Raw genomic sequence first — 14965 nt, forward strand, 5'->3', positions numbered from 1 at the left:
AAGAGAGGAGGAGGACACAGCTATTGGGAGGCAATAGTGATTCTGTGGTGCTATGAATGTTCTCTTTGTAGATCTAGGTTGGAGAACATGACCTAGGTGTACACTTATTGTTTGTATTTTTACAAACAATTACTATTACTATCTTTATTATTATTACTATCCTTAAATAATAATGTCTCATAAAAAAAATTATTCATCTAGGCATTTCTTTCCCTGACATAACACTTTTTAGCATTTCTTAGCACTTCTTTCCCCTGAAAATATAAGTGAACGATGAGAATGTCATGGACCAGGACCTTAGGGAGCCTCAGGACAGACTAACCTCATGTCCTCCACGTGCCTCTGTTTGTAGAAAAATCTAGCCAAAGAATAAATTTAATCACAGAAATGAAAAAAATTCAGAAACAAAGGAAAATAATCAAATGGCACAAAATAATAATAGTTTAAAAGGGAAAGTGACATCTCTCAATCCTGTCCAACTCTTGTGACCTCATGGGCTGTATACTACCAGGCTTCTCCGTCCACGGGATTTTCCAGGCAAGAGTACTGGAGTGGGCTGTCATTTCCTTCTCCAAGGGATCTTCCCGACCCAGGGATCGAGCCCACATCTCCTGCACGGCAGACAGACACTTTACCATCTGAGTCACCAGAATTCCAGCTTGTGCTCGATCCAACCCTAAGTTTAGCATGATATACCCTGCATATAAGTTAAATAAGCAGGGTGACAACATACAGCCTTGACATACTCCTTTCCCTATTTGGAACCAGTCTGTTGTTCCAGGTCAAGCTCTAACTGTTGCTTCTTGACCTGCATACAGTTTTCTCAAGAGGCAGATCAGGTGTCTGGTATTCCCATCTCTTGAAGAATTTTCCACACTTTGTTGTGATCCACACAGTCAAAGTCTTTGCCATAGTCAATAAAGCAGAAATAGATATTTTTCTGGAACTCTCTTGCTTTTTCAATGACCCAATGGATATTGCCAATGTGATCTCTGGTTTCTCTGCCTTTTCTAAATCCAGCTTGAACACCTAAAATTTCACGGTCCATGTAGTATTGAAGCCCGATTTGGAGAATTTTGAGCATTACTTTACTAGCATGTGAGATGAGTACAACTGTGCTGTAGTTTGAGCATTCTTTGGCATTGCCTTTCTTTGGGATTGGAATGAAAACTGACCTTTTCCACTCCTGTGGCCATTGCTGAGTTTTCCAAAATTGCTGACATATTGAGTGCAGCATTTTCACAGCATCATCTTTTAGAATTTGAAAGCCTCAACTGGAATCCATCACCTCCACTATCCCTATTCATAGTGATGCTTCCTAAGGTCCATTTGACTTCACATTCCAGGATGTCTGGCTCTAGGTGAGTGAACACACCATCTTGGTTTTCTGGGACATGAAGATCTTTTTGTACAGTTCTTCTGTGTATTCTTGCCAACTCTTCTTAATATCTTCTGCTTCTGGTAGATCCATACCATTTCTGTCATTTACAAAGTGCCCATCTTTGAAAATTTCCCTTGGTATCTCTAATGTTCTTGAAGAGATCTCTAGTCTTTCCCATTCTATTGTTTTCCTCTATTTCTTTGCACTGATCACTGAGGAAGGCTTTCTTATCTCTCCTTACTATTCTTTGGAACTCTGCATTCAAATGGGTATATCTTTCCTTTTCTCCTTTGCTTTTCGCTTCTCTTCTTTTCTCAGCTATTTGTAAGGCTTCCTGAGACAGTCATTTTGCTTTTTGGCATTTCTTTTTCTTAGGGATGGTCTTGATCCCTCTCTCCTGTACAATGTCATGAACCTCCGTCCATAGTTCATCAGGCACTCTGTCTATCAGATCTAGTCCCTTAAAGCTATTTCTCACTTTCACTGTATAATTGTAAGAGATTTGATTTAGGTTATACCTGAATGGCCTAGTGGTTTTGCCTACTTTCTTCAATTTAAGTCTGAATTTGGCAATAAGGAGTTCATTATCTGAGCCACAGTCTGATCCTGGTCTTGTTTTTGCTGACTCTATAGAGCTTCTCCATCTTTGACTGCAAAGAATATAATCAGTCTGATTTTGGTATTGACTATCTGGTGATTTCCATGTATAGAGTCTTCTCCTGTGTTGTTGGAAGAGGGTGTTTACTATGACCAGTGCGTTCTCTTGGTAAAACTCTATTAGGCTTTGTCCTGCTTCATTTCACACTCCATTTTGTACTCCAAACTTACCTGCTATTCCATGTATCTCTTGACTTCCTACTTTTGCATTACAGTCCTCTATAATGAAAAGAACAACTTTTTGTTGTTGTTGTCAGTTCTAGAGAGTCTCACAAGTGCTTCATAGAACCTTTCATCTTCAGCTTCTTCAGCAGTACTAGTTGGGGCATAGACCTGGATTACCATGATATTGAATGGCTTTCCTTGGAAATGAACAGAGATCATTCTGTCATTTTTGAGGTTGCATCCAAGTACTGTGTTTAGGACTCTTTTGTTGACTATGACGGCTACTCCATTTCTTCTAAGGGATTCTTGCCCACAGTAGCAGATGTGATGGTTATCTGAGTTAAATTCACCCATTCCAGTCCATTTTAGTTCACTGATTTCTAAAATATCAATGTTCACTCTTGCCATCTCCTGTTTGACCACTTCCAATTTGCCTGGATTCATGGATCTAACATTCCAGGTTCCTATGCAATATTGCTCTTTACAGCATCAGACTTTACTTCCATCACCAGTCACATCCACTAGTGGGTGTTGTTTTTGCTTTGACTCTGTCACTTCATTCTTTCTGGAGGTATTTCTCAACTGATCTCCAGTAGCATATTGGGCACCTACCGACCTGGGGAGTTCATCTTTCAGTGTCCTATCTTTTTGCTTTTTCATACTGATCATGGGGCTCTCAAGGCAAGAATACTGAAGTGGTTTGCGATTCTCTTCTCTAGTGGACCAATTTTGTCAGACTCGAGAAGACCTCCACCTGTGCACTCCTGAAAATTCCCATTTAAAAACTCTTGCACCTCATCAAGAAAGAGGAGCTGGTTCTTTGGTACATTAGTCCTCTGTCTCCCCAGAACTGCTGGTTTCCTCAATAAAGCTGTCTTTAATTCTACCCCACACTTGTCTCTCAGTATTGGATTCTTGAGTAATGAGCAGCTGAAACCTGAGTTCAATAACAAGATTAAACATTTCACTACAGAATATCTTCCTTTTTAAGCACGTTTTCCCTTCTCTCTGCTCTGGGGACATTTCACTCCAGGAGCATCCTAAATATAGTAGCCCTTCCCTGTCTTACCTGAGCAGATCACAGAGGCCGTGTTGCCATGGGAACAGTCAGGAACACCCAAGGCAGTCACAGGGCATTTCCACAGGAAGGACTCAGTCCCTGAGCAGTGAAATCGGGCTTTCCAGAGTCGATCACTTCCTTCTGCTCCATTTGGGGTGGAGATGGCGACTCCACAGCCAAGCTGACGACAGACAACATTGGCATTGGCCAGACTCCAGTGGGAGGCACAGAGAGCTCTCCATTGTCCAGAAATATTCATCTCCACCCGCCCCTCACACTGAGAGGAGCCGTTTTTCATGAGCCGGATGTCTGTGTATACTGATAGAAAAAGACAGGGTTTCAGCAAAGTCTTATTATTATTTTTTTTTAGCTGAACTGACTGTACACAGAGGTTAAGTCCTGCCATGCATCTCACCTGAACAGACAACCTGAGCAGCTCCACTGTGGTGACAAGTGCCCCCTGGACAGGGCACTCTGGGGCAGAACTGGAGCTTAGGTTCCTCCCCCTCACACCTGAACTCTTCAGCCCAGACCTGGCCATCAGACTCTCTGAACGGCACATGTCCCAGGACAGACACAGCCTTGCCACACCCCAGCTCTGCACAGATGACCTGGGCAGTAGGGAGTTTGAAGTTCCCATCAGACACTGGGGTCCAGGCTTTTCCAGAATGCACTTCTACTCGCCCTGAGCAGGGTCCATCCCCTCCAGTCAGACGCACAAATCCTAAGAGAAACAAAGAACAAACCCAGTGAGTGTTCATGAAACTGGCTTGATAATTGGAAACAACACCTCACAGGCAATGGTGTGAAAGCTTTTCTTTCCAACCGTGGAATAAGAGGGGATAAGAGGAGAGAATTTGACTGTCATTGTCAAAATGCATTTTCATGAGCAAATTTCTGAAAAGATATCCAGAAGCATTGCAGGGTCAGTTTGGAATTCTGAATCTCGAGAATATATATAGGATAGGAATGTTAATTCCTATCTGAGGGCCTGGAAACTACAGTGCCCAAAGAAACTGCACAGTGGTAGGCATTCAAATGGGTGCAGAGCTAAACTGAGAGTGAAAAAAGACAATGGGATTCAAGAGGTTAGAAGCCGAAGAGCCAGAGAAGTTTAGAAGGCCATGCTGAGATTTATGGAGCTAGACTTCTGGCCAGTTTTCTCTCTGAGCCAATATTCAAGTCACTGAGGATGGGAACATTATGCAGGCTGGATCTGAGTGCACCCATTAGGTCACAATTAGGTAACCTAATTGTGAAAGAAGCTGTTCACAGATAAGTTTGGAAATGATGAAAGCTCAGAGAGTCATAGGAGAGGGAATGAATGGTCCTAGCCATCTTTCTTAAAAACCTAGGATTTATGAACACACCTGAGAGAAAGTGAAGTCTCAGTGGGATTATGCAAGACAACTGAGTCAGCTGATTACTTCATTCTAGACATGTGATTCTTAACAAATGTGAAGGAGTGATGATAATTTAATGTATTCTAACCCTATCTATATGCTGACTGAAATATTCCTTTCCTCTTTGGATTTCTGAGATAAGAAGCCAGCAAGCTATAAAAAAGGAGAGTGAGAGGAAGAGAGCAGAGAGCAAGCAAGCCATATATATTTTAGAGAAATCTAAACTGCAAAAGCCTCAATAGGGATGAAACATAGATTTGGAAACCAAATACTTGTTCAACAAGATTTTAACACCTTTTATCCCATGTACTCCTCCCATTTTCCACCTAACACTGCTACCCTTTCCCATTTCCCCCAGTGCAGAAAAGAAGAAACAATCTTAAGAGCTACAAATAGATGGAAAGGAGGCTCCAAAAGGAAAGAAATTCTGTAGGGAGTGAAGTGGGGTGAGTTAAAAGGGGACTGGATGAAGTATGAGAGAGAAACCAAAGAAAAGACTCATGATCATGATTTCATCTTTCAAGGACCCTATTTGGATAAAGAAAGGGTAATCCAATGGGAAACAATCCCTGCACATTATCAAGAACAATTTTTTAAATAATTTGCTTGGTTTCTGAGTGTGCTTATGATTATTTATGTACATGGTGGAATTTGTCCTGGTAAAGGACTCTGATTGCATAAGTATGTGAACTTTGAAGTCTCAAAGAGAATGATGTAACAGAATAAAAATCTACTATAGAGAGCAGGAGAGAACAGAAAAGACACCACAGAAATTAAAGAATTGAAGGATTAGCTTGACCACTGATAAAAGAATGAATGATGAGAGAGGATGATCTGCTTGCACTTTATTTTTTATCCATTTTCATCTCCCTAGAGAGGCCCAGGTTAGGACCCCTAGTCTCCTATGGCTGGGAGTTTGGTCACAGGGTACATATTCTAATTAAAGCATTTTTATTTAACTGGCTGTTTTTGTTGATCAGTTACTCAGTTGTGTCCGACCCTTTGTGACCTCATGGACTGCAACACACCGGGCTTCCCTATCCTTCACTATCTCCCTGAGTTTACTCAAACTCATGTCCATTAAGTCAGTGATGCCATCCAACAATCTCATCCCCTGTCATCCCCTTCTTCTCCGGTCTTCAACCTTTCCCAGCCTCAGGGTTTTTTCCAATGAGTCAGTTCTTCTTATCATGTGGCCAAAGTTTGGAGCTTCAGTTTTAGTATCTGTCCTTCCCATGAATTATTAACTGTTGATTTCCTTTAGGATTCACTGTTTTGATCTCCTTGCTGTCCAAGGGACTCTCCAGAGTCTTCTCCAGCACCACAGCTCAAAACCATCAATTCTTCAGCTCTCAGCCTTCTTTATGATCCAACTCTCATGTCCATACATAACTACTGGAAAAAAACATAGCTTTGACTATATGGACCTTTGTCACAAAGGAATGTCTCTGCTTTTTTAATATGCTGTCGAAGTTTGTCACAACTTTTCTTACAAGGAACAAGCATCTTTCAATTTCATGACTGCAGCCACTGTCCACAGTGATTTTGGAGCCCAAGAAAATAAAGTCTGCTGCTGTTTTCATTTCATCCTCATCTCTTTGCCATGAAGTGATGGGGCTGAATGCCATGATATTAGTTTTTTGAATGCGAAGTTTCAAGCCAGCCTTTTCACTCTTCTCTTTCACTTTCATCAAGAGGCTCTCCTCTGTTCCTCTTCACCTTCTCCCATTAATGTGGTGTCATACGCATATCTGAGGTTATTGATATTATTATATTAATTCTATGAGATTAAAAATTTAGAAAGAACAAGAAAGAAGTATTTCTTGTATTCTGTTTTATATACCCTGATACATGTGAAATATTCAAAATATATGCTGAATAATCAATAAAGTCTTATACATATCAGGATAGAGACTTCTGAGATATAGTATATCTTTTTAATTTCTCCTTGATTTTAAAATTTACAAGGAAAAATAAGTGTGTGAGAATTCCAAGAAAACTATTAAATACAAGGCTGATGTGAGTAAAGATATTAAGTATAATAAAGATATATCCTTGCCTAGTCTTTTGCTGTGTACACATCTTGTGTCCTTAGGCACATGTAGCATCCTTCACACCACACCCAGCCCCTCAGTGCTGCTCAGAGAACCTCACAGTTTCCTTGATCAGCTCCCATTGCCATTCTCCTTCCTCCCAACTACTATAAAACATTTTCTGCCTTCTTCAAAATTGTCTTTGTACACTTACTCCAAGTAAGCCCCAAAATGCAGTTCTGTTATATCATTGAAGTTATCAAATATAAACTATATAATCTCTTATCATAAAACACAGAAATTCAAGTTGTTTTTACCTCCACCTTTGACTTGTCAGCACATGGCTAGGTGTTCCTCCAAAGACTCATTTATACAGATATTTTAAAGGAAAAACTGGAGAGAGAGACTTTTCTAGTAACAATGGAAGAATATATGATGCAGAGCATTTCATCAACAGTTCTCTACCGTCAAAGAACTATGAACATTTATGTCTAAATTTGCACAGGAAACTTGAAATCTGGCACAAATCCATAAGAATCTCTGATCTGTTAAATGATATCTTCTGTAGGGACACCCTCTAGATATGTAAATGATGTCCTCCTATAGTAAGAGTAGCCTCCACTCATACTAACCTAGTGCAAAATAATTTCTCACACTGCTTGTATGGGAACAACTCCACCCAGGAAAGTACATCCTCATTTTTGTCCCTGCCTCTCATGGCCTTCCTGTGGAAAGAGAGTGTGTATGTGGTTGCTAGCAAATGTTTCACTCTTACAAAAAGTGAATTATGAAAAAAAAATGAGGATTTATTTTAACTGGGAGAATAAATAAAGCTATCTTAGTGTCAGGTAAGACCACTGGAGAAGAAAAGAATAGCAGAGGGAAAAAAAGAAAGAAAAGAATAGGAGAGACTTGTAAGAGGAAAGTATATGAAGTTCATAACTCACATCTACAGTGCACTCAGGGAGGATGGGTAGTTGTTTCAGTCCTCTCTAGCCCACCCGTCTCCTATTGTCCCTCTGATCAGACACCAGCTTTCTTGGAATGTTCCAGTCTCCCAGCTGGTGGGCAATGAACTGATCATACCTGAGCAGATGACTCCTGCATCCTCGCTATGATCACAGTAGTGCTTCCCCCAGCCCCGGGAAGGGCAGTTCCACACGTGAGTCTCCTTTCCTGTGCACTGCACGTTGTCCAGCCAAATGGGCCCTGATCCCGCCCCAAAGGAGGAAGAGACAGTGACATCGAGGGCTTCTCCACAGCCCTGCTGTCTGCACACCACGCGGGCATCGTCCAGGTCCCAGCCGTCATCACAGATGGTACCCCAGGAGCCCTGGTCAAGGATCTCCACTCTCCCGGCACAGGGACTGCCCCCATCCACCAGGCGGAGCTGTCTGCGGCCTGAGGAGAGAGAAATGGGACAATGGGGCGTTGACCTGGGGAATGAGAAGAGTCTTCTGTCCGGTGGGACCCTCACCTGAGCAGTAAGGGGCGCTCTCCTCTGAGGCTGCCGACCCTGCTGATTCTGACATAGAGTCATTGCACTGGGGCAGCAGCAGTGTCTGGTTTCTTACAGCAGTGGTAAGAGAATTAACAAGGTTGAAAAGTAGGAGGAAAAAACCAAACAGGAAATGTTGAGCTGAAAACACCCTAGAGAGTAGTCTGAGACAAAAGGTGTTACAAGGTCATATCAGAGGTAACATTCTGATCTGTAGAGTTCTGCACACCATCTGGGAAAGATTTACAGGAAATGTTGGTCTCTCTTCCCAGAGCAGTTAAATGAGTTCAGAGTCACAGGAATGAGCTGGCAGCTGGATGGATTCCTTACAAATCACACACACTTTGATGCCATTGACCTAAGAGTTAAAAGGGTTGATTAAAGGGAGTGGAGTCAGAACTGGCCTCATCAGATGCCTCAGATAGTAATCATGAATCATCTACCATTAGAATCCTTCTCCTTGGTAAAGTCATTCAGAACTGAAAAACAAATGGATTCTGAGATGTCTTGGTTTATCCCAGAATGTATCACTTTTGGTTCTAAGCTTCAGACTTCAGATCTGGATACTTAGCTTCAAAAATGTGATCTTTCTGAGTAGATTGAACAATTTGCATGAGAAATGATGTCAAGTAACATTGACTGACATTGGCCAGATTCCACTGGGAATCAGAGAATGTTGCTTCATCTCCCCCAAACATACAATCCCTCCTTGGACTTTGTGTCAAGAATCTCTGTTATTCAAATTTTGGAGTTATATGATCTTTAGGGGGAAATAGTGTGTATGTGTACTTAGTCGCTTCAGTCATGTCAGACTCTTTAAGACCCTATGAACTGTAGCCCGCCAGGCTCCTCTGTCCATAGGATTCTCCAGGCAAGAATACAGGAGTGGGTTGCCTTACCCTCCTCCAGGGGATCATCCTGACCCAGTGATCTAACCAGTGTCTCCTGCATTGCAGGTTCTTTACCGCTGAGCCACTGCTGAAGCCCTTCTGGTTCTACCATTGAGCAGAAATAAGTTATATTGCTGCTCTGAAATCCCTTGAACAAATAACATTAACAAACTCAATGTATTCTTCTCTCCTTTTATACATAAAAGTGACATAAAGAAAGGTTAAGTAATGTCTATCAGTGCTACACTTTGAGTAACTATGAAGTAGAGAATTAAACCTAAAATTTTCCATTTCCAGGGAGAATGGAGGAGTTCACAGCAGGCCAATGTGTTTTGCTGGGTCTTGCTGGATACAACTTTAAAAGCTGGAAAATGTTTTTTAAGAAACAGTAAATGTATTTGACATTTGTTAACACAACATGTACTAAATATGCTAAAATTCTAAACAGTGGAGATTATTTCAATGTTAATCCAAGATCTATAGCTTCTTTTTCTCTGTGGGAATTTTCCAATTCATTGCATAATTTAATGATTCAGAATCTGGGCTCTGGCAAGCAGAAGACTACTGTTATGACAGGAAGCCAGCATAACTTGGGAGTTACCTGGTGGTGGAGTGACAAAATTAGAGTCTTGAGAGCCTTTCTCACACAGCAGGTTTTCTCCTCAAATATCTGCCCAGTATATAAGCTGTGAAGGGCAGGAAGCTAGAGAACTGTATAAAAAGATCTGGAAAGCAGAGCCTTTTTCATTATTTTGGGTACTGAGCTACCAAAGAATCCAGGCTCTGAACTGGATTCTGTGAAATCTATTAAAGCCCATGTCATAGGGAGAGATAAAACAGAGGTGTGCTGAGTGCTACCGAAACTGCAACCCACACTTGTTACAGCTCAGTTTAGGTTATATTTAGATGTTTGAGTAACATATACCCCTTCTCCCTACCTGTCTAGCAAAACAAAGGGTAAATCTTTTCAGGTGTTAGAAAATGTATTGGGAGTAGCTTACTTTTTCATATATAATTTATAGCACTCAATAAAAAATAGCATGACTTTTGACAAGCTAAGATAGCATGACAAACGATCAAAGTGAAAAAAGAAAATAAGAGAATGCAAAGACACACATGATAGAAATGTTGGACTTGGCAGATAAGGATTTTAACTATGATCAATGTATTTAGGGGAAAAGAGAGGAGAGAATAAACAGGTAAAAAGATGAAAAAATTACCAAATAATCATTAGCAAATAAAAATATCAAAGGAACCATTTCCAACCTTAAAAAGTGAATGAATAAGTTAAATGAATTTTAGACAGAACTCAGAATATAGTGACTAAGAGGAGTCATAATGTGTTCCCTGGTGGCTCAGACGGTAAAAGTGTCTGCCTACAATGCAGGAGACCCGGGTTCGATCCTTGGGTCAGGAAGATCCCCTGGAGAAGGAAATGGCAATCCACTCCAGTAAACTTGCCTGAAAATCCCATAGACGGAGAGGCCTGGTAGGCTACAATCCATGTGGTCACAAAGAGTCAGACACGACTGAGCTACTTCACTTTCACCTCTTTCAGAGGAGTCCTAAAGATGAGAGATGAGAAACAGAAGAAAGAGGAAGAGGAGAGGGAAAACAGACCTAGAGACAGAGAGACAGAACTACAGAAGTAATATTTGAAAATATAATGATAGAAATTTTTTTAAATTAAATGGAAGAGTATGAAATACCCCACTCTTAGTAAAGCTGCTGAAAATCAAAAGGAAAGAGGAAAACCTGAAATAATAACAGATTTATTTAATACTAAAGGAAGAAAAACAAGGAGAGAAAAAGGAACATAAAGCAGGTGGATCAATTAAGAAAACAGAAAAAGAGAAATTAAGGGGAAAATTCCATTCACCATTGCAATGAAAAGAATAAAATACTTAGGAATAAATCTACCTAAAGAAACAAAAGACCTCTATATAGAAAACTGTAAAACACTGATGAAAGAAATCAAAGATGACGCAAATAGATGGAGAAATATACCATGTTCATAAATCAGAAGAATCAATATAGTGAAAATGAGTATCTTACCTAAAACAATCTATGTATTCAATGCAATCCCTATCAAGCTACCAATGGTCCTCAGTGATCAATGCAAACAAATAGAGGAAAACATTAGAATGGGAGAGACTAGAGATCTTGTCAGGAAAATTAGAGATACCAAGGGAATATTTCATGCAAAGATGGGCTCACTAAAGGACAGAAATGGTATGGACCTAACAGAAGCAGAAGATATTAAGAAAAGGTGGCAAGAATACACAGAAGAATGGTACAAAAAAGATCTTTATGGCCCAGATAATCACAATGGTGTGATCACTCACCTAGAGTCAGACATCCTGGAATGTGAAGTCAAGTGGGCCTTAGAAAGCATCACTATGAACAACGCTAGTGGAGGTGATGGAATTCCAGTTGAGCTATTTCAAATCCTAAAAAAATGATGCTGTGAAAGTGCTGCACTGAATATGTCAGCAAATTTGGAAAATTCAGCAGTGGCCACAGGACTGGAAAAGGTCAGTTCTCATTCCAATCCAAAAGAAAGGCAATGCCAAAGAATGCTTAAACTACCATACAATTGTACTCATCTCACATGCTAGTAAAGTAATGCCCAAAATTCTAAAAGCCAGGCTTCAACAGTACATGGACCATGAAATTTCAGATATTCAAGCTGGTTTTAGAAAGGGAGAGGAACCAGAGATCAAATTGCCAACATCTGTTGGGCTATTGAAAAAGCAAGAGAGTTCCAGAAAAACATCTATTTCTGCTTTGTTGACTATGCCAAAGCCTTTGACTGTGTGGATCATAATAAACTGTGGAAAATTCTTCAAGAATTGGGAATACCAGACCACGTGATGTGCCTCCAGAGAAATCTCTTTGCAGGTCAGGAAGCAACAGTTAGAACTGGACATGGAACAACAGACTGGTTCCAAATAGGAAAAGGAGTACGTCAAGGCTGTATATTGTCACCCTGCTTATTCAACTTATATGCTGAGTATCTCATGAGAAACGCCGGGCTGGATAAAGCACAAGCTGGAATCAAGATTGCCTGGAGAAAAGTCAATCACCTCAGATATGCAGATGACACCACCATTATGGCAGAAAGTGAAAAAGAACTAAAGAACCTCTTGATGAAAGTGAAAGAGGACAGTGAAAAAGCTGGCTTAAAATTCAACATTCAGAAAACTAAGATCATGGCATCTTGTCCCATCACTTCATGGAAAATAGACGGGGAAACAGTGGCTGACTTAATTTTGGGGGGCTCCAAAATCACTACAGATGATTGCAGCCATGAAATTAAAAGATGCTTACCCCTTAGAAGGAAAGTTAAGACCAATCTAGACAGCATATTAAAAAGCAGAGACATTAGTTTGTCAACAAAGGTCCATCTAGTCGAGGCTATGTTTTTTCCAGTAGTCATGTATGGATGTGAGAGTTGGACTATAAAGAAAGCCAAGTGCAGAAGAATTGATTCTTTTGAACTGTGGTGTTGGAGAAGACTCTTGAGAGTCCCTTGGGCTGCGAGGAGATCCAACCAGTCCACCCTAAAGGAGATCAGTCCTGGGTGTTCATTGGAAGGACTGATATTGAAGCTGAAACTCCAATACTTTGGCCACCTGATTCGAAGAACTGACTCATTTGAAAAAACCCTGATGCTGGGAAAGATTGAGGGCAGGAGGAGAAGGGGACGACAGAGGATGAGATGGTTGGATGGCATTACTGACTCAATGGACACGAGTTTGAGTAGACTCTGGGAGTTGGTCATGGACAGGGAGGCCTGGCATGCCTGGATTCATGGGGCCTCAAAGAGTCAGACACAACTGAGCAACTGAACTGAACTGAATAAATGTACAGTCATCAAGACAGTATGGTACTGGCACAAAGACAGAAATATAGATCAATGGAACAGAATAGAAAGCCCAGAGATAAATCCATGCACCTATGGATACCTTATCTTTGACAAAGGAGGCAAGAATATACAATGGAGGAAAGACAATCTCTTTAACAAGTGGTGCTGGGAAAACTGGTCAACCATCTGTAAAAGAATGAAACTAGAACACTTTCTAACACCATACACAAAAATAAACTCATGATGGATTAAAGATCTAAATGTAAAACCAGAAACTATAAAACTCCTAGAGGAAAACATAGGCAAAACACTCTCTGACATAAATCACAGCAGAATCCTCTATGACCCACCTACCTGAGTGATGGAAATAAAAGGAAAAGTAAACAAATGGGAACTAATTAAAGTTAAAAGCTTTTGCACAACAAAGGAAATGATAAGGAAGGTGAAAAAACAGCCTTCAGAATGGGAGAAAACAATAGCAAACGAAGCAACAGACAAAGAATTAATCTCAAAAATATACAAGCAACTCCTGCAGCTCAATACCAAAAAAAAAAACAAAAACAAACATCCTAATCAAAAAATGGGCCAAAGAATTAAACAGACATTTCTCCAAAGAAGAGGCTAAAAAACACATGAAAAGATGCTCAGCATCACTCATTATCAGATAAATGCAAATCAAAACCACAATGAGGTACCATCTCACACCAGTCAGAAGGGCTGCTATCCAAAAGTCTACAAAAAATAAATCCTGGAGAAGAAAAGTGTGAAGAAAAGGGAACCCTCTTACCCTGTTGGTGGGAATGCAAACTAGTACAGCCACTATGGAGAACAGTGTGGAGATTCCTTAAAAAACTGGAAATAGAACTGCCATACGACCCAGCAATTCCACTGCTGGGCATACACACTGAGGAAACCAGAATTGAAAGAGACACATGTACTCCAATGTTCATCACAGCACTGTTTACAACAGCCAGGACATGGAAGCAACCTAGATGTCCATCGGCAGACAAATGGATAAGAAAGCTGTGTTACATATACACGATGGAATATTATTCAACCATTAAAAAGAATGCCCTTGAATCAGTTCTAATGAGGTGGATGAAACTGGAGCCTATTATAGAGAGTGAAGTAAGTCAGACAGAAAAACACCAATACAGTATATTAATGCATATAAATGGAACTTAGAAAGATGGTAATGATGACCCTATAAGCAAGACAGCAAAAGGACACAGATATAAACTTTTTGAACACTGTGGGAGAAGGCGAGGGTCAGAAGATTTAAGAGAATAGCATTGAAACATGTATATTACCATATATTAAATAGATCACCAGTCCAAGTTCGATGCATGAAACAGGGCATTCAAAGACGGTGCATTGGGACAACGCTGAGGGAGGGGCTGGGGAGGGAGGTGGGAAGGGGGTTCAGGATGGGGACAGATGTACACCCATTTCTGATTCATGTCATTGTATGGCAAAAACCACTACAATATTGTAAAGTAATTAGCCTCCAATTAAAATAAATAAATAAATTTTTTAAAGCAAATGGTGGATACCAACACATCAATATCAGTAATTGCATTTACAGTAAATAGATTAAGATGAAACAAAATTGACACAGATGTTACTTGCATAATGCTCACCGTATATTATGAAAGCAAAGAAAGGTTGAAGGTAAAATGATGGAAGAAAATGTACTAACTGTAAGAAAACTGGTGTAGCTATACCACTGTCCCAGAAAGTAGAGCCAAGATATACTAATTGAATTAAAGAGGGAATTTTCATGATTATAATGAGATGCACCCTTAATAAAGATATTATAGACAACAAAATTCAAGAAAGGCAACAGAACATAGCTTTAAAATATACTTGACAGATCGAAAAGAAGAAATAGACAAAATCGCAATCAAAATTTGTATCTTTTTCAGTAGCGTACAGACCAAACGTACAAAAAACAAATAATACAGTAGATATAGAACAACATAATCAGCACATTTAACTAAGTAACACTTG

At 40.2% G+C, this 14965-nt stretch overlaps 1 protein-coding gene across 1 annotated transcript in view; it reads right to left on the bottom strand.

Annotated features, from left to right (window-relative positions):
* The window catches only part of LOC122423337 (antigen WC1.1-like), a 43355-nt gene that overhangs the window by 22197 nt on the left and 6193 nt on the right, over window positions 1-14965 (bottom strand). The window contains exons 2-4 of the mRNA XM_043440290.1: window positions 7786-8100; window positions 3679-3987; window positions 3273-3581 (exon numbers count right to left, since the gene is read on the bottom strand). Coding sequence (XP_043296225.1) covers window positions 3273-3581; window positions 3679-3987; window positions 7786-8100 — 933 coding nt within the window. The remainder of the gene's footprint in view (window positions 1-3272; window positions 3582-3678; window positions 3988-7785; window positions 8101-14965) is intronic.

The sequence above is a fragment of the Cervus canadensis genome, chromosome 21 (genome assembly GCF_019320065.1).
Source record: "Cervus canadensis isolate Bull #8, Minnesota chromosome 21, ASM1932006v1, whole genome shotgun sequence".
NCBI classification, from domain to species: Eukaryota; Metazoa; Chordata; class Mammalia; order Artiodactyla; family Cervidae; genus Cervus; species Cervus canadensis.